General features: G+C 49.2%; 1 protein-coding gene across 2 annotated transcripts in view; it reads right to left on the reverse strand.

Annotated features, from left to right (window-relative positions):
- The window catches only part of IGSF21 (immunoglobin superfamily member 21), a 219966-nt gene that overhangs the window by 38188 nt on the left and 158019 nt on the right, over nt 1-23759 (reverse strand). For both annotated transcript variants that reach the window (XM_081954668.1, XM_081954667.1), the window contains exon 4: nt 18892-19010. In XM_081954668.1, coding sequence (XP_081810794.1) covers nt 18892-19010 — 119 coding nt within the window. The remainder of the gene's footprint in view (nt 1-18891; nt 19011-23759) is intronic.

The raw sequence follows: 23759 nt of genomic DNA on the forward strand, positions 1-23759 counted from the left end.
GGGGGGGAGGTCATTCCAGAGGGTTGGGCCCATCACAGAGAAGGCCCTACTCCTTGGCGTTGCCCGCTGGCATTGCCTAGTGGACGGCACCTGGAGAAGCCCCTCCCTGTGAGAGCAGTGTTGTCACTGTTAGGGATGTAACCCTAATCTTGGCTTGGCAAGGTATATACTGCAGGTATGCGTAAGCCATGATTGCAGCAATGCATCTGTTACTTTAAATGCACGTGAGATTAATTGGATGCTGTTGCTTTAAGCAGCCATAAAAGGAAGTAGGAATTACCACTGTTTGCTCCTGGTTGTCCCCGTATGTTCTCCCTGCATGGTTTTGGGTTCGAATACTGTGTATTGGATGGTGGCTGCTCTGTGTATTAGTTACCTGTCTACAGGGCGAATCGTGAGTTGAGCATCTGTAAATCAACGTGTTGTATCATAGACCAGTGACGTGCGGTGAGGTTTGGGCCTGGTGAGGCTGGTGACGTCATCAGGAAGGCGGGGAATGGGACCACGTGTGCTGGAGACTGAGGCTGCCTCAGCCTCCAGCACACGCGATCCCATTCCCCGCCTTCCTGAGCGCGCTCCACTGGCTCGCGCTCCGCGATCCCCAACAGCAGCTGCTTTTCTGTGCGCCTGGCGTTTAGGACATCCGGCTATCTACCTAAACGCCAGACGCACAGAAAAGCACGGAAAAGCACTTCGCCTTCAAGCCACTTCGTCTTGATGACGTCGCTGACGTCGCTGCTGGGCGCGGCCGGCCGGAGATCATCAGAGTGGCGCCGAGGGGTCCGGGCGGACGAAAGAGCGAGCGAGCGAGCGATGGAGGATCAGGCAGCCTGATCCTCGGTCGCTCGTCCGCCGGACTGCCTCGGCGCCACTCTGGCTACCTCCGTCCGTCCGCACATGGCAGCTGCGGCGACATCATCAAGCCCCTGCCACTTCTGGAAGTCTATTCAAGTCACGAGGAGAGCACAAAGTACAGCGGAGGCAGGAAGGTTATTGGCACTACCGAGAACCCTCCTGCCTCCACCGGTTGCCCAGCTGGCACCGCCCCGCGCGCGCTGCTCCTCCCTCCTCTTCCTTTTATATATATGAAACTCCCTCGTGGATATTATTATTATATATTATTATTTCATGATGAGAGGTGAGGCTCTGCCTCCCCTGCCCGCATGTCCCTGTCATAGACTGTGTATATATTTCAAGACTACTTATAGCTTGTTTTTGGAGACTGTTTATCCTATTTTTGTTAACAAAAGTAAAGCTATCCTTGTTTTACCTTCGGTGGCTGTGAGTGACTACTCAGCGGCATGTTCGTTGCTACCTTCTGCTACTCATCTCTAATCTCCGAAAGGAGATATACTTAATGGGCACGACGGGCTGGTTTAGGGGGCCAAGAACATGATGACATGGTACTGACATGGTAGGACAAGGAGCAATGGGTGGGAATTAATCAAGGAGAGAACTAAGGAGAGATTTCCTGACAGTGAGAACAATGAATCAGTGGAACAACTTGCCTCCAGAAGTTGTGAATGCCCCATTTTGAGAAGATGTTGGATGTCCGTTTGTCTGAAGTGGTGTAGGGTTTCCTGCCTGAGCAGGGGGTTGGACTAGAAGACCTCCAAGGTCTCTGTCCAATTCCAACAATCCGGAATCCATAAATCAGTGGTAGGATTTGCTTCTGGGCATTGCGGGGTGCTCAGTCATTGGAGGTTATCAGGAATAGATTGGACAACCTTATCTCTGACATCCTATAGGATCTCCTGCTTGAGCAGGGAGTTGGACTAAGGTAAAGGTTTCCTTTGCACATGTATGTGCTAGTCGTTCCCGACTCTAGGGGGCGGTGCTCATCTCCGTTTCAAAGCCGAAGAGCCAGCGCTGTCCGAAGACGTCTCCGTGGTCAGGTGGCCGGCATGACTCAACGCCCAAAGGCGCGCGGAACGCTGTTAACTTCCCATCAAAGTGGTTCCTGTTTTTCTACTTGCATTTTTACGTGCTTTCGAACTGCTAGGTTGGCAGAAGCTGGGACAAGTCACAGAAGCTCACTCCGTTACGCGGCGCTAGGGATTCGAACTGCCGGACTTTCTGATTGACAAGCTCAGCATCTTAGCCACTGAGCCACCTTGGGGTTGGACTAGAAGACCTCCAAGCTCCCTTCCAACTCTTGTCATTCTGTTTGTTCCTGAGATTCCAAAACTCCCATCTAATCTGCTTTCCTTTTTTTTTTTTTCTGATGACCAAGTTTGACAACTCCTCTACAAATGGGTCGTATGTCACCAGCCTTCTTCCCTGGAAACCCAGAACTTGCGTTGGCTCAAGGAATCAAGCAGCGTAGCTTAATTAAAAGGCGAGCAAGTCTCCGACTCGCAGCACGAAGGAGAAAATTCTCAGTGTGGCACAGAGAGGGGAATTGAAAGCCCAGCAGAGGGGAATTGAAAGCCCCCCAGCAGGAGGATGCAGTGTAACATTGCACACCGAAAAGTAGGGCCCCTGGAAAGTTCCTGGAGTGGGAGGGGAGGCTAACTTTATTCCCTGAGCATGTCATTTGATTGCCTTTAATGTCCAAGTGTGCTTAGGTATAAATGTTTACGAGCTGGCATAAAATCACTTAAGACCCATTCAGGAACATTGGGCACAGTGTTGGTTGCGATGGTCTTCTCGGTGCCCAAGCTCACCTCCCACGGTTTTAATAAACAAACATCAGGCATCCTTGGCGGCTTCGAAATAGAATACATGGAAGGGAGGGAGGGAGGGAGGGAGGAAGGAAGGAAGGAAGGAAGGAAGGAAAAAAAATGAATGAAGGAGGGAGGGAGGAAAGGAAGGAAAGGAGAATGAATGAAAGGAGGTAGGAAGGGAAGGAAGGAAGGTGAAGGAAGGAGGGAGGGAAGGAGGAAAGAAGGAGAATGAAGGAAAGAGGGAGGGAAGGAAGGAGGGAGGAAAGTGAATGAATGAAGGAGGGAGGGAGGAAAGGATGGAAAGGAGAATGAATGAAAGGAGGGAGGGATGGAAGGAAGGAAAGGAGAATGAATGAAAGGAGGGAGGAAGGGAAGGAAGGAAGGTGAAGGAAGGAAGGGAGGGAAGGAGAATGAAGGAAGGAGGGAGGGAAGGAGGGAGGAAAGTGAATGAATGAGGGAGGGAAGGAAGAGATATTATGGATGGATGGAAGGAAGGAAGCAAGGAGATGGAGGAAGGAGAGGGAGGGAAGGAAGGAAAGAAAGAAAGAAAAAGAAAGAGGAAGAAGGGTGTGCTTAATGTACCAAATTTAAGTCTAACCTAGTTTGGAGCAGTGTCTGAACCCATCATCATAGCAAAGAATCTCTCCCTGACTTGGTATATCCCGATCAATGTCTAGTTGGTGCTATGTTGGCCTGGATTGGCTTAGATGAACAACAGCTAGTGAGATCTTCTTCTTGAACCTTGTGCTTTTTTGACCCATTTTTTCTGTCATCTAATATTCAAAATTCTGCCACGCTACCTGTTCAATCAAGCAGAATAGTGCTGGAAGGGACCTTGGAGGTCGTCTAGTCCAACCCCGACTCGAACAGGAGACCCTGTACCATTTCAGATAGGTGTCTGTCCAGTCTCTTCTTAAAAAACCTCCAGTGATGAAGCACCCACAACTTCTGGAGGCAACTTCCGTCCCACTGGTTGATTGTCCTCCCTGTTAGGACGTTCCTCCTTCATTCCAAGTTGCTTCTCTCTTTGGTTAGTTTCCATCCGTTGTTTCTTGTCCTGCCTTCTGGTGCTTTGGCAAATAAATTGAACCCCCTTCTCTTCTGGCAGCCCCTCAAATACCTGAAGATTGCTATCATGTCCCCACTAGTCCTTCTTTTCTCTAGACTAAAGGTAAAGGTAAAAGTTCCCCTCGCACATATGTGCTAGTCATTCCCGACTCTAGGGGGCGGTGCTCATCTCCGTTCCAAAGCTGAAGAGCCAGCGCTGTCCGAAGACGTCTCCGTGGTCATGTGGCCGGCATGACTCAACGCTGAAGGCGCACGGAGCGCTGTTCCCTTCCCACCAAAGGTGGATCCTATTTGTCCACTTGCATTTTGACACGCTTTCGAACTCCTAGGTTAGCAGAAGCTGGGACAAGTCACGGGAGCTCACTCCGTTACGCGGCGCTGGGGTTTCGAACCGCCGAACTGCTGACCTTTCTGATCAACAAGGTCAGTGTCTTAGCCGCCGCCTTCTTTAGACTAGCCATACCCAATTCCTGCAACCGTTCTTCGTATGTTTTCGTCTCTTAGTTTTAGGCCTTTAGTTGAAAGCCTAATCATCTTAGTTGCTCTTCTCTGCACTTTTTCCCAAAATCTCAACATTGTTTTTGGGATGGGGTGACCAAAACTGGATGCGGTATTCCAAGGTGTGGTCCTTACAAAGGCTTTAGCAAACTTGTTATTTGAGTTTCTCTCCTGCTTGCAATCTTTCCTCTGAAGTCACTCATCTGCAGGTTAGATTGAAAAGCTTCGCTTTTCACTTATCGCTTCCTGTTCTATTATGGAATATAGGAAAGTTCCATACTTATTCCTGTCCTTTTTCCAGTTGTCTCTTCAGCTCTGGAATCTCCCTTAAGTCTCTCGCTGGGCTAGTGAAGAGAGAAAACTTACGGAATAGCCCAAGGGTTCCTATTAAAACGCAATAGCCTTCGGACATGCCTCTTGTTCAATCTCCGCAGCTTTAAACTTACAAGGCTCTTCGTAATGAGCCAAGAACACTGCTGGGAAAAACAAATATCTGGAAGAATTCTGGCAAGTCTTTAAGAACGGCACCAACCTCAGGTTGTTATTCTTGGGTTTCTCCAGCTCAACTTTATTCCTTTGAACGTTGAGGCGAGATACCCAAAGGTCAACCTGGGTGAGCAGAAGCTTTCTCTCAAATTTATTTTTCTGTCCATTCCAGAGGGAAGAAGAAGATGGAGTGTGTTTTCCTTGACCTGTTGAAGGTCCAAGCAAGGGGAGCATCTACCTTCTCAATGGGGTAGATCTCACGAGGTTACCAAATACGGATGGCACAATAATCAAGCTCAGCATTTTGACGAGCTGCCAATTCTCTCTAATCTGGGCACTCTCAAACATTGGTGTTGGGTGGGTTGTACCAAGTGGGCCCTACAGCAGTGCCCCTGCCCTCCAACCTTTTGAGGCACCAGGGATGGGTTCCGTGGAGAGAGTTTTTTCCACGGAACAGAGGGAAACGTGGTTTCGTGTACTGCCTGCATCCCGCAGATTGTCAGGGTTCCGACAGATGCCCTCATTAAACCATGAGTCTCGAGCCAAGCTTCAAAAGAAATCCAGTTATTTATTAGGAGCAACAAGTCGGCAGTACCCAAGTGAAGCCAACTCTGACCCCACATAACTTACAACCCAATTATGACCCTGTTTCCCCCTCCCCCCCCAGGGTGTGTCATAAATCACATTTTCCAACGGAGTACTTTCGCGGGCTGTAGAAATCACGCTCCTCCAGCAGCTGCGGGTAACCTGGGAGACAGCCTTTAGAAAAATATGCGTGGAATGTGCTTCTGTTTGTGGCTGCTGTCGTTAGTTCCCCATCCCCCTTGCCTATGGCAATTTGAGGGCAGGCCAGGGATGCTTTGCGAGTTGACACGGATGGGGCTTTGCTTGTTTGCGCAGCCCGGTTTCTGGCATGCTGCAGAACGATGCTGGACTACGGATCAGGGGTTTGGGGACCCCTGTCCTAGAGTCAATCAATTCATTGGAGGCTCAAGTGACCAGGCTGTTGTGGATCTCTCCCTGGGTCCCTCTCCAGATGCCAGTTCAGAGGAGGAGAATGAGGAATATGTGGAGCTGAGTGTTGGTCAGGATTGGGACTTGGAGAATGCTAGCCTGATGCAGAAGCCTCAGCTGGGTCAATTGAATTAGGGACAGGCTGAGGCTGCCAGGTGGCCCCAGGTGAGGCCTGGGAGCAGCTGCCACCCATTAGCAATGAGGAGGAGGTGGAGTCCACACCTCCTCCTGATCCATGGGCAGGTAGAGCAGAGAGGATAGGCATAGTCGGTCAGCGAGATTAGAGCTGCAGGTGTTAGCGTTCTAAATACCATGTATGAAATAAATCATTGTTCAAGGCAGAATCTTCCTTAAAGTTCCCATTTATTCATAACAGGCAAGTTAGCACGGCTATGGAATTCCAACTCTGATCTGCATCCTGGAATTCCACCCAGTTGAAAGTTCATGATCTTATCCCCACACCCCATAATCCATCACATGTTCCAATCATCATCTTCCACGCTGGCATCTACACCCCTCTGCTTCCGGTCAGGTGTCGAGGTGCGGAGACAAAAGATGACCTTGAGCTTCTATAAAAGAGTGTCAACAATACATTCCACAATCCTACTCCTTTCTATTCCCCCCTCCCAACTACTACACTAATGAAACAGCATAGGAAATTATAAGAAAGTGTGGCAGGCCAAAGATCCTAAAAAGAACATAACTACAGGCCTGACAGCAGGTTAATCAGATAAAGAACGGTTGCAGGAATTGGGTATGGCCAGCCTAGAGAAAAGAAGGACAAGGGGTGACATGATAGAGGTATTCCAGTATTTGAGGGGCTGCCCCAAAGAAAAAGGGGTCAGCCTATTCTCCAAAGCACCCGAAGGCAGGACAAGAAGCAATGGATGGAAACTAATGAAGGTGAGAAACAACCTGGAACTAAGGAGAAGTTTTGGACATTGAAGAAGATTTGATAAGAGGAACTAGGAAAGGAGCAAGATGGAAGGAGATGACCAGCAGCAAGTGGACGAGACTGGATTACAGGCGGAGGAGACAGCGTGAAGGCTCTTGACAAGGTTGATATACAAGGGGCTTCTTTCCGCTCGCAGCTTGACAAGTGATAGAAATAGGAATGGGGTAGGATTGGAAGGTATGGACAGCTAGGAGGGAGAAAAAGAATGTACATGAGCCGTTTGCAGCCTGAGAAAATCTCGCAACCCCAAGGTCCGATGCTGAAGTCTTTCGAAAGGTGCAGAAATCTTTCCCCAAAATAAAATGCTTAATCTGGATTGGTGGACAGTGGACACTGGGCGGCCCGGGGGAAGGAAAAAAGGGTTTTTATGTATGATGCGCCTCCCGCCAAAACCTTAGAACTGGCTTTGCTTGTTCCGCACCTATATGGATCTGTCAGTAAAGTTACACCCTTTTTGTCCTTGCAGGGCGAAATTACGCACATACGTGCCCACACCCATAATGCAATGTGCTCTCCCCTATGCATGTGCACTAACCTCCCCCATGCATCCTCCACGCATGCGCAAGACTTCCCTGCATTCCCCCTCACGCATGCGCGCAACCCCCACGCCGCTTTTTGGGCCTAGCAAGCCTCCCTGAAGCCTCCTGGAACCAAAAATGTGCTGCGGGGAGGGTGCACCCCCTCGGGCCCTGTTTTGGGCCTAGCAGGCCTCCCTGAAGCCTCCTGGGACCACAAAAAAAACCATTGGGGGCGCCACAGTCTCCCCACACCCTGCTTTGGGCCTAGCAGGCCTCCCTGAAGCCTTCTGGAACCAAAAACGGAGAATGGAGGGGGGGAGTGCCACACTCCCCCACACCCTGTTTTGGGCCTAGCAGGCCTCCCTGAAGCCTTCTGGAACCAAAAACGGAGAATGGGGGGGCACACTCCTCCACACCGCGTTTTGGGCCTAGCAGGCCTACCTGAAGCCTGCTGGGACAAAAAACCAACCATAGGGGGCACCACACTCCCCCACACCCTGTTTTGGGCCTAGCAAGCCTCCCTGAAGCCTCCTGGGACCAGAAGTGCGCTGCGGGGAGGGTGCACCCCCCCACACACCCTGTTTTGGGCCTAGCAGGCCTCCCTGCAGCCTTCTGGAACCAAAAACTGAGAATGGGGGGGTGGAGTGCCACACTCCCCCACACCCTGTTTTAGGCCTAGCAGGCCTCCCTGAAGCCGCCTGGGACCAAAAACGGGGCATGGGGTGCACACTGCACTCCCCCCCACCCCCTGATACGCATGTGTTTCCTGCATGCATGGGAAAGACCCAAAAATCAGCTGGCCGGTGGGAGGCACGCACGCATGCATGGTGGAGTTGAGCTGGGCGACGGAGAGGGCTCCACGTGCCACCTGTGTCATGCGTGCCATAGGTTCGCCATCACGGTCCTAGGAGTTTCTTTTACTGCACATGCCAATGGGACAGTTGACAGATCTGGTTGAGAGTAGATCATCCCGGAGAAGATTTGCCTACATCAGGGGTGTCCAAACTTGGGAACTTTAAGGCTTGTGGACTTCAACTCCCAGAATTCCCCAGCCAGCTGGCTGGGGAATTCTGGGAGTTGAAGTCCACAAGTCTTAAAGTTCCCAAGTTTGGACACCCCTGGCCTACATGGTCACCAAGACCTTAATAAAATCAGAGGAGGCATAATTGATCAATCACAGTGCAGCTGATCTGTGCAAAATGGGGAGGTAAACCTTGCACCCATCGTCAACCTCCTCCCTTTCATACACAGAGTTTAAATTAAAAAAAAAAAAAGCAGCAGCGGTGGAAACATGTCCTCCACCCTCCTTTATTTTCTCATGTGGCCCGAAACTAGGAAATGTTTGTGGCAATATATGTGGAAATGTCCACGAACGCCGTCTTTTCTTCCCCCCCGGCTGAATTAAGAGAAGTAACTTAAGGAAGTACATCATCACGGGTCTCAACTCTGGGACTTCATTGGCCTTGTCAAAAGGGCCAGTTCTATTTATGAGACTGTTTTATGATGGAAAGGCGGGGGGGGTCTCCTAGGACCCCCCTCCCTCAGTTAATTACATCTTTTGGTTTCCTGTTAGGAAATGAATTATTCTTTTCTGGCTGCAGTGGCTGACAGGATGCATCTGGGGGAAAAGGGGACCTGTCAAATCAAAATGAGGGACTGATGAGAGAAAGAGGGATAGAAGGAACTAAAGAAAAGTCCTTCAGAACCAAGACCTAAATGCTAACAGAAGAAGAAGAATTCAGATTTGAGGGACATCTCCTCCTTCCCCCTTCTTCTCTTCTTCTTCTCCTCCTCCCCTTCTTCTTCTTCTTCTTCTTCTCCTCCTCCCCCCCCCTCCTCCTCCTCCTCCTCCTCCTCCTCCTCCTCCTCCTCCTCCTCTTCCTCTTCTTCTTCTTCTTCTTCTTCTTCTTCTTCTTCTTCTTCTTCTTCTTCTTCTTCTTCTTCTCCAACAAGAGCTCTTGTTGCCTAAGCCTGAGTGTGCCTTTCCATTATCCGATCTAACACTGGCGACGAGGATGGGATTGGAAGGCAACTAGGCAAACCAAAAAGAGTGTAGCAATCCAGCAAGTAAATCCAGCCCAGAGCACAGCGCGGCTTCGAGCAGCCATTTTTGAGCGGCAAACTCAAAACGCCCCCAGAACACAAAATGGCCATGCACGCCCCACCAACTCCGTACAACTCAGTCACCGAGCACTGGGAATCGTATATGCTGAGGTTCGACTGCTTCCTCAAAGCAGACGACCTCATGGGCCTTTCTGAAAGCCGCAAGAAGAACATGTTCCTGGGTTACTGTGGACGGGGAGTGTTTGAAACAGCCAAAGGCCTATCTGAGCCAACGCCGCTACAATCGGTCGCTTGGTTGGTGCTCCAACAGATGCTGAGGACACACTACACTCCCAAGCTGTCTAAGCACGTCCACCGGCACGAATTTAATATTTGCAATCAGAACGAAGGTGAATCGATCAACGGGTACATTGCGGCGCTAAGAAAGGGGCATTAATTTACAGAGGAGATTTTTGCCAAATCTAATCTCACTCTACAAATTGCCTTGGACGAAGCCAGGGCATCCAAATCTGCCGTTAAGTCTACAGAAACCCTGCAGCGCCAAAGCACTCCACAAGATGTGCGAAAGAGCGCACGCGTACATCGCGAGGCTGCAGAGGCTGAGAGCTCAGAAGATGAAGATGACAGCTGCCGCATGCGCAGAAGGCGCGGCAAGCTGGTGCACAAATTTGAACAGCATTTCCCGCCTTGTGCAAGCTGCGGAGGAGACTATGCCAGATCGTCTTGCCATTTCCGCGACGCTATCTGCCAGCGCTGCGAGGGAAAGGGGCACATCGCCAAGGTTTGCAGAAACGAGCACCCCACGAGGACCTGGAAGCCTAGAAGCTGACCTAACCACCAGCAGAGTCCCAACCAAGGGGCATGGCAGCCGCCACCATGGTACTCAGAGGGTGACACCAGAGTCATCTACCACACCTCAATTGGCCAAGTCCGCACTAGGCGGCCAAAAAATCTGAAGGTCACAGTCCTCATCGAGGGCTCTCCATGCGAAATGGAGATCGACACGGGGTCATCACTGACCATCATGCCGTGGTCTACACTCAAGCGGGTTATCCCTAGCCTGAAGAAGCAGCATCTACGCACCCCTGACATCTGCCTTCACGATTACCAGGGGAACCGAGTCCCCATCGTGGGCCAGGGCACCTTCCAGGTGCAATTCAAAAACTACAGCGGCCAGCTCCCAGTGGCGGTGGTCAGCGGTGACCTGCAGACCCTCCTGGGGCTTGACTGGTTCGAAGACCTGGGCCTAGAAGTGACCAGTATCAACGCCTTGAAAGATGAGAGCGCTAAAGAATTTTTAAGGAGTTCAAGGACTTCTTCGGCACCGGTCTAGGTAAGTATGTGGGGACCCCAATCTCTTTTAATTTGGACCCCAACATAGCCCCTATCAGGCTAAAACCCAGGAGAGTACCTTTCGCTCTCCACCCTAAAATTGATCTGGAAATTGACAAGCTCATAGGCCAGGGAATCCTAGAGCCAGTTTATCACGCACACTGGGAGACCCCTATAGTCCCCCCTGTCAAATCTGATGGGTCTGTCCGCATCTGCATGGACTACAAATGCACAATCAATAAAGCGTTACAACAAAGCGCTTACCCTGTACCCATTGTACAGCATTTATTACATTCTTTAGGCCCCGGAAAAGTAATCGCTAAATTGGACAATTGCCTGTAGATGGCGCTACGGCGGAGGCCCAAACCATTGTGACGCACAGGGGTGCATTCAAATGTAACCGCCTGCAATTTGGAGTTAGTATCGCCCCTGGACTGTTCCAAAGCGTCATGGAACGGCTTTCGCAGTGGATTCCAGGAGTCGTCCCCTATTTTGACGACATCTTGGTATTGGCTGCAAATGAGGTGCAACTTTTCAAACGTTTACGGACTGTTTTGGCTCAAATTAGAGACAAAGGCCTCTGTCTCAAAAAAGAAATATGCCAAATTAACGTGCCAAGGGTTGAATTCTTAGGGTACCTAATCGATGGCTCTGGAATTCACCCGACCACTAAAAAAATTAAAGCAATCCAGGACGCCCCTACACCTTGCAATCAAACCGAGCTGCAGGCGTTCCTCGGGCTCCTTAATTTCTACAGTGTCTTTCTTAAGCAGAAAGCCACTGTTGCTGAGCCTTTACATCGTCTCCTGGCAAAGAACGCGAAGTGGTCCTGGGGCAGAGCTGAAGCAGCCGCGGTAAAATGACTACTGTCAGCAGACACGTTCCTGGCTCAGTATAGCCAGACCCTGCCACTGGTGTTAACTTGCAACACTTCCCCATTTGGCGTCGTAGCCGTCCTCAGACACCACATGCCCAATGGAAACGAGGCTCCCATAGCCTATTACTCAAGGACCTTGTCCGCTGCCGAGCGGAACTACAGCCAGCTGGACCGTGAGGCTTTGGCTGCAGTGGTCAGTGTAAAAAGGTTCCATGAGTACCTCTACCCGTGATTTCGAACTTATTATGGACCACAAACTGCTACTGGGCTTGCTGGCTGGGGACCAACCTACTGCTGTGTCATTATCACCGCGAATGACCAGATGGACTATTTTCCTAGTGGTCTACACCTGTCGTCTCATCCATCGACCAGGCTCCACTTTGGGGCATGCCAACGAGTTGAGTCGCTGCCCGCTGCCAGAACTTCTTGCAGACCCTGCCCCCGAGACGCCAGTCCTTCTTATTGACTGCTTAGAAACTGGTCCTGTCTCGTCTAGTGACGTTGCCTGCCACTCTGCAAAGGTCTCCACCATCAAACAAGTTTTGAACTGGGTGTGGGAGTGGTGGCCCAAAGGGCCTGTTGGGTCTGATTTCAAAATGTATTATTGTAAGAGAGATGAATTGTCTGTTATTAATGGCTGTTTGGTGTGGGGGGACTGGGTCGTTGTTCCATCCAAACTGCGAGTTGCAGTATTAGAGGTTTTACACGTAGGGCATCCTGGAATTGTCAGGATGAAGTCTTTACATGTGGTGGCCTAACATGGACAGGGAGATCGAAGAATGGGTGGCTATCTGCACACCGTACCAGGAGTCCAGACCAGCTCCCCCAGAAGCGCCCGCTAAGGAGTGGGAGTGACCTCAAGCACCACAGTCTAGGGTGCACATAGATTTTGCTGACCCAGTTCATGGCCAGACATTCTTAGTAGTTGTGGACACCTACTCGAAATGGCTAGAGGTAGTCCTCATGACCTCCACTATGGCAGAAGCGGTCATCAAGGTGCTACGGAGACTTCTCCACACATGGCCTGCCCGATGCCCTGGTCTCTGACAATGGGCCCCAATTCACGGCCATGCAATTCAAGACCTACTTAGCAGCACAGGGAATCAGACATGCCCTGGTTGCACCATTCCATCCGGCCTCCAATGGTCAGGCGGAGAGAATGGTGAGATCTGCAAAATCTCCAGGATGGATCCGGGAGATTGGCAAACACGGGTTGATCATTATCTCTTAATTCAACACATCATGCCAAGCGCTACTACAGGGAGAAGCCCTTCCGAGCTTCTCATGGATCGCCGGCTAAGGTCCCACTTAGACTGGCTACACCCAAACCATCGCCCCAGACTCCACAAGCAAAATTAGCGTAGGGGATTCAGTTTACGCCCACAACTACGCAGGGGGAACTCTGTGGATTCCTGCCACAGTGATAGGCATCACCGGGCCTCGCTCTTATCTCGTAGAGCTTGAGGACGGTCGGAATTGGAGAAGGCACATTGACCAACTCCGTGACCGCCTCTCCAACTCCACTCTTAGGCAGCCAGAGGTAACTCCTGCATGAGTTAGCCAAAGCCCTACCCAAAAGGAGCACAAAGTCACTCCTTCCACAGCCAACTCAAACCCGAAGACACCGGGATACTTAGCTACTTGTGTTGCAGGCCCGCAGCGAGCTCCGAGCGAACCGGCTCTAGAAGCTCCAGCTGCGGCCTGTGAAAGGTTCCAGGAGCTTCCACCAAGCGAAGCTGCCGAGCCAACAGGTCCGTCTGGCCTGTCCGAAGAACACCCTCCGAATGAACCGCTCACAACTACCTCAGCAGTAAAGATTCAAAGAGATGAGAAACTTCCTGGCACTTTTCTACATATCTAAGTTGTTATCTATCATTATATGCATTTTTCCTTCTCTCTCTCTCTCTCTCTGTTTCCCTTCTCCTGTTTCTTTTAAAAAAATGTCTACTCCCTTCACTTTTGTGACACATTATTTCTCCTGATGTATTCCTCTATTTTGTGGCAATCATTTTTCTCTGATGCTTGCATTTTTCACAGGCTTTTATTCCTTTTTTCGCATTTTCCGCAATTTCTTTCCGCATTTCCCGACCCCCCCCCCCAATTTTCAAGGGGAATATTTCTGCCCTGCAAAACCCACCCAAGGTGGGTTTTTTTTTTAAAATACCGGCTGGAAAATGCAAAGCATGGAGATGAATTTCTGCCTATTCTTCTTTCCCTCTCATGCATACCCGCAAATCTTACCTCCACCGAAAAGGGATACCGCAACGGTCTGTTGGATCTGAATAGCCCTGAAAATGCTACAGAGAGCAGAGCCGGTGGCAGCTTTACGCGAAGATGAAAACTCACACAAAGATGAAACCCCCTTCTCGCTTTCAACCCAGCAGCAATTAGCGATCTTTTAAAACTCTTCCTGCTGTAAACATGAGTGCCTAAGCACGGAAATATTACAGGATTGCCGTCTTTGGATTTCACGGCCCTTTGGCCCCCCGCACCTAATTATTATTTTTAAAACAGCCTCCGGTAGAGAGGGCTGTGTGACCTATGATAACTCGGAGCTGCAGGGAATTTGTTAAGTTTTAAAGGTACCCACTGGCCCCCCTCCTTTTATTTTATTTTATTTTTGTTCGTTTGGTTTTAAAATATGTAATTCCGTCAGCCCAGTTTATCTGCGGCAAGAGGGAAATTCTCACTGACCATCTGTTTTCCTATGGAAGCTTTTTTAACGAGCCCGTCTTTGAATTCTCTGTCAGTCTCTCTGCTCCTGGGTTAGTTAATACCACTTTATAATGCCTTGGTAAGGCCACACTTGGAATACGGCATTCAGTTCTGGTCCCCACGCTGTAAAAAAGATGTGGAGACTCTAGAAAGAGTGCAGAGAAGAGCAACAAAGATGATTAGGGGACTGGAGACTAAAACATATGAAGAACGGTTGCAGGAACTGGGTATGTCTAGTTTAATAGAAAGAAGGACTAGGGGAGACATGATAGCAGTCTTCCAATATCTCAGGGGTTGCCACAAAGAAGAGGGAGTCAAACTATTCTCCAAAGCACCTGAGGGTAGAACAAGAAGCAATGGGTGGAAACTAATCAAGGAGAGAAGCAACTTAGAACTGAGGAGAAACTTCCTGACAGAACAATGAATCAGTGGAACAACTTGCCTCCAGAAGTTGTGAATGCCCCAACACTGGAAGTCTTTAAGAAGATGTTGGATCGCTATTTGTCTGAAACGGTATAGGGTTTTCTGCCTAGGCAGGGGGTTGGACTAGAAGACCTCCAAGGTCCCTTTCAACTCTACTATTGTATTGTATTGTATTGTATTGTATTATATAGTTGGGTCTTGGGAGAAAAACAGAGCTGGAAGGGGCCCTTGGAGGTCTTCTAGTCTAACCCCCTATAGTCGTGATGGCAAATCTATGGGACATGTGCCACAGGAGGTAGGTGGAGCCCTCTCTGCGGGCAGACGAGCCATCGCCCAGCTCAGCTCCACCGTGCTTGCGCATGCACCTCCCACCAGCCAGCTGATTTTGGGGTCTCTGCCGCACATGCGGGAGACGGGCACATATGCAGGGGTCACGCATCCATGCGTGGGCGCACTCCCACAACCCATTTTTGGTCCCAGGAGGCTTCAGGGAGGCCTGTTAGGCCCAAAACGGGGGCACTGAGGGGAGGGGTCCCACGCATGCATGGGGGCGAGCGCTGGGGGGGATGTTCCACGCGCATGCATCGGGGACAGGGCGCATTGCATTATGGCCGTGGGCATGCATGCACACCCTGTTGCACACCTGCGCACAATTTCAACATGCGAGGAGAAAAAGATTAGCCGTCACTGTCCTATAGCATGCCAGAGACATGAGTGTCCATTCTCTTCTTGATATCCTCCAGTGAAGGAGCACCCACAACTTCTGGAAGCCAATCTTTCCACTGATTTATGGATCCGGGATGGTAGAATAAGAGTTGGAAGGGACCTTGGGAGGTCTTCTAGTCCAACCCCCTGCTCAAGCAGGAAATCCTATACCATTCCGGACCAACTCTTCTTGAAAGCCTCCATTACTGGAACACCCTCATGGATATAATGGATGGTGGGGGAAAAAAGGGGGAAATAACTATGCTTGCTTTGGCATAGGGAATCCCAGAGCCGGTTTTGCTTCTTCTGTGCCAATGCGGTTTATTCAGGAAACTTTTACACTTTATATAATGCGACATTTATATAATATATAATAATTATACATAAAAAAACAATGTCCCCGGACTTTCTCTTTCTGAATTTGCCAACTGGACACAGGTAGGATCAATCACAGACCAGAAGCTTGGGGGCGGGGGGGGGTCCCTGGGGAAAGTTGCCACCCGAGAACAGAGAGGAGGTGGGTCTCGCTGTTCCGAGAAGTACTCTAAACCCTGCGAAGTTTCCGCAATGCAGAACAGCCGGTGACGAACCGGTCCCAGTTCCCACCTGATCTCATCTGTCAACATCAGGTACCACGACGCTGCCGGTAAACAAGAGCTCCAACAGCTGCTTTGCTTTGACGCTTGGCACAACTCACCCCACTGCGACAGTCTCGCTGTAAGACTCACGGACTGTGTGTGTGTGTGTGTGTGTGTGTGTGTGTGTGTCAGCCTCAACCTCAACCTCCCACACTCCAACCACCTCCTTGGAGTGCCAAAGTCCAGATTGACAAAGAGAAGGGTCTTCCAAGTTTTCTCCGGCATGGCGACAGACACCCTGCTCACTTTTAAATTATGATTATTCATTGGGATCCTGAAGAGGAAACTCAAATGGACACCTGATGAGAAGGAAGAAGGACTCCCTGGAGAAGAGCCTCATGCTGGGAAAGAGGGAGGGCAAAGGCTGAGCGCCAAAGAACGGAGGCCTTTGAACTCTGGTGCTGGAGAAAAAGACTCCTGCGAGTTCCTTGGACTGCAAGGCCATCCAACCGGTCAGTCCTAAAGGAGATCAACCCTGACTGCTCTTTAGAAGGCCAGATCCTGAAGAGGAAACTCCAATCCTTTGGCCACCTGATGAGAAGGAAGAAGGACTCCCTGGAGAAGAGCCTCATGCTGGGAACGATGGAGGGCAAGAGAAGAAGGGGATGACAGAGAAGGAGGTGGCTGGATGGAGTCACCGAAGCAGTTGGGGTGAGCTTCAATGGACTCCAGAGGATGGGAGAGGACAGGAAGGCCTGGAGGAACGTCGTCCGTTGGGTCGCGGTGGGTCGGACACGACGTCACAACTAACAACAGCAACAATATTATTTGGGAAGCAGGGCACCCTATGCCGCGAAGCTCTGGTTTGGAGGGAGCAACAAATCCCTAGCCTTGGACACCCACACACCCACACACACCCACCCACACACACACCTTGCGGCACAAAAGATCTCTTTTAAAACAGAAGTCACAAAATGAGCGCACTGGGGAAGCGGGGAGGGGGGGGGGAAACGTGCGATGATGAAAAACTGTAGCAACGATGCAACCAACAACTCAATATGTATGCGTCCAACCGCCAGCCAGTCAGCCGGGTGCCCTCTGGGTATAAATTATTTTTTAAAAATGAGGAGGAAAAAAAAGGCTACCGTGGCGGGTAAGGTGGGTAACAGAAGGTCTGCAGGCCAGCGGTGAGTTATTGAGTGATTCAGTCTAAGAAATGCAGGTGGGGTTTTTTTATTTTTATTTTATTTTTTAGTAGATTGGGGAGAAAAGACTTCCTTCCCCCTGTTTTCACCCCTCTTCTAAAATTCATGGAGGGAGGAAGTCAAAGAGTAAAAGGTCCTGATCACCTCCTGGCATAATAATCCAGACAAGCTCTTATAGATAAGTGGCTCTGCACTTTGAAAAGATGCTGTGATGCATCACAGAAACCAGGTTTAGAGGAGGGAGGACCTGCAGGGAAGCTGTGTGAGGAAAAAACAACCTGGGTGATATCAAGAAAGAATCAGCAGGATTTGCCAGCAGGTCTTGATGGGAAAACTCTAAAGAAAATCTAAAGAAATCTGGGTGGTTTCTCCCCCTCCTCTCCCCTTGCAGACGTTGCGTTAGCAAATTGTGACGTTATCAGCATGGATGGCATTACGTAGTTGCGTCACGAAATGTCGGCAAGGAAGCCGCCACGCTCAAGAGAGCGCCAAGGACCCCTTGTTTCAACCCTGGGGTTAAAGACCCCTCACCCCCAAGGATGGAAGGAAGGAAACGGAAGTGAAGGGAAAGGAAAGGAAGAAAAGAACCTGCAAAGAAAACATGTGATTTTTTCCCCCACTTATTATTTTTTTTCCTCAACTCCCACGTTGAAAAGGAAAGGGAGGGAGAAAGAAAGAGGAAGGAAGGAAGGAAATAGGGAAAAGAAAGAAAGAGGGAGGGTGAGAGAAAGGAAGGAAGGGGGGAAGGAAAGAAAGAGGGAGGGAGGAAGAAAGAGGAAGGAGGAAAGAAGGAGAGAAAGAAAAGAAAGAAAAGAAAGAGGGAGGACGAGAGAAAGGAAGGACGGAAGGAAGGGGGAAGGAAGGGAGAAAGAGGGAGGGAGGAAGAAAGAAGAAGGAAGGAAGGAAGGAGGAAAGGAAGGGGGAAAGGAAGGAAGGAAGAAAAAAAGAAAGGGGGAGAAGGAAAGAAAGAAAGGAAGAGGAAAGAAGGAGGAAAGGAAGAGGGAGGGAGGGAGGGAGGAAGAAAGAGGAAGGAAGGAGGAAGGGAGGAAGGAAAGAAAGAAGGGGGAAAAGGGGGGACAGAAAGAAAGAAAGAAAGAAAGAAAGAAAGAGGAAGGGAGGAAAAAGAAAGAAAGACAGAGACAGACAGACAGAAAGAGAAAGGAAGGAAGGAAGGAAGGAAGGAAGGAAGGAAGGAAGGAAGGAAGGAAGGAAGGAAGGAAGGAAGGAAATGTGGTGGGCTTCCTGTTTAGAAAACAGGAGTTCTGGGGAGGAGAAATTGAGGGCAGATGAACGGAGAGCTCCAATTACAGCCAGGTTTTTTTTTGGGGGGGGGGGCCTCTCATCCCCCAAAATGATGGAACTGGGGTATTTTTCTTGTTGTGGCGAGCTCAAGCAGGACGAAGAAAAATCAGTAGGAAGAAATGAGAGGTAAAAAAAAAATTAAGGAGAAAGAAGCAAAAAGGAGGAATATTGGAGTGTGTGTGTGTGTGGGGGGAAACAAGGACTTTGTGGGGTTAGAGCAGTGGGTCTCTCAACCTTCCTAATGCCGCGACCCTTTTAATACAGTTCCTCATGTTGTGGTGACCCCCCCCCCCAACCATAAGATTATTTTATGCTTTCCGTATTTTATTTTATTTTGAAAATATGTGTTTTCCGATGGTCTTAGGCGACCCCTGTGAAAGGGACCCAAAGGGGTCCCGACCCACAGGTGGAGAACCACAGGTAGAGCATGAATTCCCAGCTAAAACCCAGCAGTCGATTTAAAAGGGAAGATGCTTCTTACTTACACATCACGTTGAGAAAAATGTTGCCTGAGGCCAGGACCACTTTCTCGCGAGTCGCCCGGTCGTAAATCCCCACGTGACATTCATAAGGTCCGTTGTCCGAAATCCGGACTTCGGGAAGCCTGGAACGACAAGAGAGAAACAGAGAATGTAAAGGAGACTGGGATGCACTTAAAATTAGATGGTCGAACGTTAGGGCGATTTTCCTAATCCATTATTGTCCTCGACTTCTGACCGTCCACTTAGCGACCGTTTGAAGGCACTGAGAAAAAAGCAAATTCACGAGAGGTCCTCGCGCTTACGACTGCAGCGGCATCGCCCTCGGTCACATGCTCAAAACTTGGGTGCTTGGCTGTTGACCCGTGTTTACGATGGTTGCAGCGTTCCCGGGGTCACCAACCTGTGGCTTCCCACAAGCGAAGTCAACACGGGGGAGCCAGATTCGCTTAACAACTGCATGGTTCACTTAACAATGGCAGCGATTTGCGTAACAGCCGTGGGACAAAAAGGACGTAAAACCGAGAGCGACCTGCTTAGCAATTGCCTTGTTCAGGAACTGAAATTCTGCTGTCAACTCTGGCCGTAAGATGAGGACTGTAAACAAGACTGGACCAGGGGTGGCTAACCGTTTTGTCCTCGTTGTCCGAAACCGTGTGCGTGCGTGTGCCCACAACCATAATGCAATTTGCCCCGCCCCCCCTGCGCATACGCGCGCGGTCCCACTGCACTCCCCCTGCCCTCCTGTTTTGAGCCTAGCAGGCCTCCCTGAAGCCTCCTGGAACCAAAAATGGGCTGCGGTGGGGGGGGGGGGCAGTGGTGGGTTCCTATCGGCTTGGATCGGTTCGGCTGACCACAGGTAGATTTTTTCCCCCTTTGTTCCACTTTGAATCAAGCCCTCCAACAGCTACTTTGCAAATGCCGAGGAAAAAAGAAAGGCAAAAGGGAAGGGAGGGAGGAAGGGGGGGAGGAGGAAGGGAGGAAAGAAAGAAACGAGAAAAGGGAAAGAAAGAAAGAAATAAAGAAAGAAAGAAATAAAGAAAGAAAGAAAGAAAGAAAGAAAGAAAGAAAGAAAAGGAGGGAGGGAGGGAGAAATAAATAAATAAATAAAAAGGAGGGGGAGAGAGAGAGAGAGAGAAAGAAAGGAAGGAAGGAAGGAAGAAATAAATAAAAGGAGGGAGGGAGAAATGAATGAATGAATAAATAAATAAAAAGGAGGGAGAGGGAGAAAGGAAGGAAGGAAGGAAGAAATAAAAGGAGGGAGGGAGAGAGAAATAAATAAATAAAAAGGAGAGAGAGAGAGAGAAAGAAAGGAAGGAAGAAAGAAAGAAAGAAAAGGAGGGAGGGAGGGAGAAATAAATAAATAAAAAGGAGGGAGAGAGAGAGAGAAAGAAAGAGAAAGAAAGGAAGGAAGGAAGGAAGAAATAAATAAAAGGAGGGAGGGAGAAATGAATGAATAAATAAATAAAAAGGAGGGAGAGAGAGAAAGGAAGGAAGGAAGGAAGGAAGAAATAAAAAGAGGGAGGGAGAGAGAAATAAATAAATAAAAAGGAGGGGGAGAGAGAGAGAGAAAGAAAGGAAGAAAGAAAGAAAAGGAGGGAGAGAGAAATAAATAAATAAATAAAAAGGAGAGAGAGAGAGAGTGAAAGAAAGGAAGGAAGGAAGGAAGGAAGAAAGAAAGAAAAGGAGGCAGGGAGGGAGAAATAAATAAATAAAAAGGAGGGAGAGAGAGAGAGAGAAAGAAAGAGAAAGAAAGGAAGGAAGAAATAAATAAAAGGAGGGAGGGAGGGAGAAATGAATGAATAAATAAATAAAAAGGAGGGAGAGAGAGAAAGAAAGGAAGGAAGGAAGAAAGGAAGGAAGAAATAAAAAGAGGGAGGGAGAGAGAAATAAATAAATAAAAAGGAGGGAGAGAGAGAGAGAGAAAGAAAGGAAGGAAGAAAGAAAGAAAGAAAGAAAGAAAAGGAGGGAGAGAGAAATAAATAAATAAATAAAAAGGAGGGGTGAGAGAGAAAGAAAGAAAGAAAGAAAGAAAGAAAGAAAGAAAGAAAGAAAGAAAGAAGAAGAAAGAAAAGGAGGGAGGGGACCAGTAAAAGAGAATATTTGCAGCTTGGGGTTCAAATGTGCTGGAATCGGCAAAGGCCCAGTTCTGCTACGCCCCCAAACTGGTTCTCTGGGTGACGCCATAGGCGCCGCCATCTTGTGTTTCACTTCCACGTATGGGCAGAACTGTTTACTGTTTGTTTTACTGTTTATTTGGATTTATATGCCGCCCTTCTCCCAAAGGACTCAGGGCGGCGTACAACATTAAAAAAACACACATCCCAAAAGTTAAAAAAAATTAAATCCATATCCAAAAAAACAAATCGAATTCATAGAACAATACATTTAAAAAATAAGTTAAAATTAACAGGCCAGGCCGGCTTGCTGGAAAAGCCAAGGCGGGCGCGTCGGAAGGACCGGAGGTCGGGGATTATGCGAAGCTCCGGGGGCAGCTCATTCCAGAGGGAAGGCGCTCCCACAGAGAAGGCTCTCCCCCTGGGGGTCGCCAGCCGACACTGCCCGGCCGACGGCACCCTGAGGAGGCCAACTCTGTGGGATCGTACTGGACGGTGGGAGGCTACTGGTGGCAGTAGGTGGTCTCGCAGGTACCCTGGTCCCAAGCCATGGAGCGCTTTAAAGGTCATAATTAATACCTTGAATCGCACCCGGAAAACAACCGGCAACCAGTGCAGGCCGCCTAAAAGGGGTGTAACATGGGAGCACCTAGGTACCCCCATGACAACCCGCGCGGCTGCATTTTGGACCAGCTGAAGCCTCCGGGTGCTCTTCAAGGGCAGCCCCATGTAGAGAGCGTTGCAGTAGTCCAGGCGAGAAAGGACGAGGGCATGAGTGACTGTGCACAGAGCATCCCGATAAATAAAGAACAATTTTTATTGCCCTGGGCATGCACATGCAGCCCACCCACGAGCGAACTGGCAGTAGCGCCTGCCGGAGCCCATCCCTGCACACAACGGAGAGGGGGCCGCTGCACACCCCTGTGCCCCTTTTTGGGCCTAGCTAGCCTCCCTGAAGACTCCTGGAGCCAAAAACAGGATCGTGCTGCCCTGCGGTCCCTCTGCCCCTGCATACGCCTTACCTGCCCCCATGCACGCATGTGACACCTCCCCGCGCTCCCTGCGCATGGGCACCAGAGATGGGGTCCTATCCGGTTCGGCCGGGTAGATAGTAACTCGGCCTGATACACCCCAAGCCGGTTCTATTTTCGGCAGCGCCATCTTGCTTTTCAGTACTGCGCAGGAGCAAAACAACCTTCATTGCAAATTGGTTTTCCTTTTCTGACGTTGTGCGTGTGCGCAGATCTTTCTAGGTGCAAATGTGCCCACGGGCGGATCGCACGCTTATTATTACCGCGCCAAACCAGCCGTCATGCGGGACTGGCCTGTTTCTGCACCGATCCAAATTTTAACTTCATTGTCTGGCCTAAAAGGATTCTTGGTTTAATTCCAGACAATTCAATTCAACCTAAGCAAGTCTTCGGGTGGATTATTTTCACTCTGAGCCTGCAGAGAAAGCATGTGATTTTTCCCCCCACTTATTATTATTTTGTTTTTCTCAACTCCCCCGTCGAAAAGGAAAGCCTGCGCCGTATTGTTTGAGACGGTATTGGAAAGGCAATTTTTACTTCCAGAAAACGTGGAGAAATAATATCGATCATCACGCAACTCCTGAACTTGGGTGGTTTTCTGAATGGGAGGCGGGAGGAGGGGTGAATGCAGGGCCAAAAGAGCTGAGGATTAAAAAAAATGAAAATAAAATCTTTTTGTGCACGCTGGATTAAATTGAGTGTTGGAAGCATCTCTCTTCAGCTCTGCTCTGGCCCTTGACATTTTTCGACTGGGCTGTGAAATTAATCTACTGACACAACTGCAAATTTAACAGAAAAAAGGAAAAAAGAAAAGAAAAAGAAGCCAGGTCTAAAAGAGGAAAGGGTTGTGGGGGGGGGGGGGAGTTTGGTACGGGAAAGGACTCCGGGGAGAAGGAGCAAAAGAAAATCAAAGCGATTCTGCCCTGCTTGCAAAGCCCAACCTGAAAGAGGAACTTCAAAATGAATCTCTAAGGAAGACGAGACAGAAAGAAAAAAGGAAGGAAGGAAGAGGGAGGGAGGGAGGGAAGAAGGGAGAAAGAATAAGAAAGAAAGAAAGAAAGAAAGAAAGAAAGAAAGAAAGAAAGAAAGAAAGAAAGAAAGAATTGAGCTAGGAATCAAGGATGAGAGGCTGGAATGGAGGGATAGGAGGGAGGGAGGAAGGAAGGAGAAAGAATAAGAAAGAAAGAAGAAAGAAAGAGAGGAAGGAAAGAGAAAGAAAGTAAGAGAGAGAGAGAAAGAAAGAACATTGAGCAAGGAATCAAGGATGAGAGGCAGAAATGGAGGGATAACAGGGAGGGAGGAAGGAAGGAAGGAGAAAGAATAAGAAAGAAAGAAGAAAGAGAGGAAGGAAAGAGAAAGAGAGAGAGAGAGAGAGAGAAAGAACATTGAGCAAGGAATCAAGAATGAGAGACTGAAATTGAGGGATAAGAGGGATGAAGGAAGGAAGGAGAAAGAATAAGAAAGAAAGAAAGAAAGAAAGAAAGAAAGAAAGAAAGAATTGAGCAAGGAATCAAGGATGAGAGGTTGGAATGGAGGGATAAGAGGGAGGGAGGAAGGAAGGAAGGAAGGAGAAAGAATAAGAAAGAAAGAAGAAAGAAAGAGAGGAAGGAAAGAGGAACAGAGAGAGAGAAAGAGAAAGAAAATTGAGCAAGGAATCCGGGAATGAGAGGCTGAAATGGAGGGATAAGAGGAAGGGAGGGAGAGAGGGAGGAAGGAGAAAAAATAA

The sequence above is a fragment of the Natrix helvetica genome (genome assembly GCF_964273705.1).
Source record: "Natrix helvetica genome assembly, chromosome: 5".
In the NCBI taxonomy this organism is placed as follows: Eukaryota; Metazoa; Chordata; class Lepidosauria; order Squamata; family Natricidae; genus Natrix; species Natrix helvetica.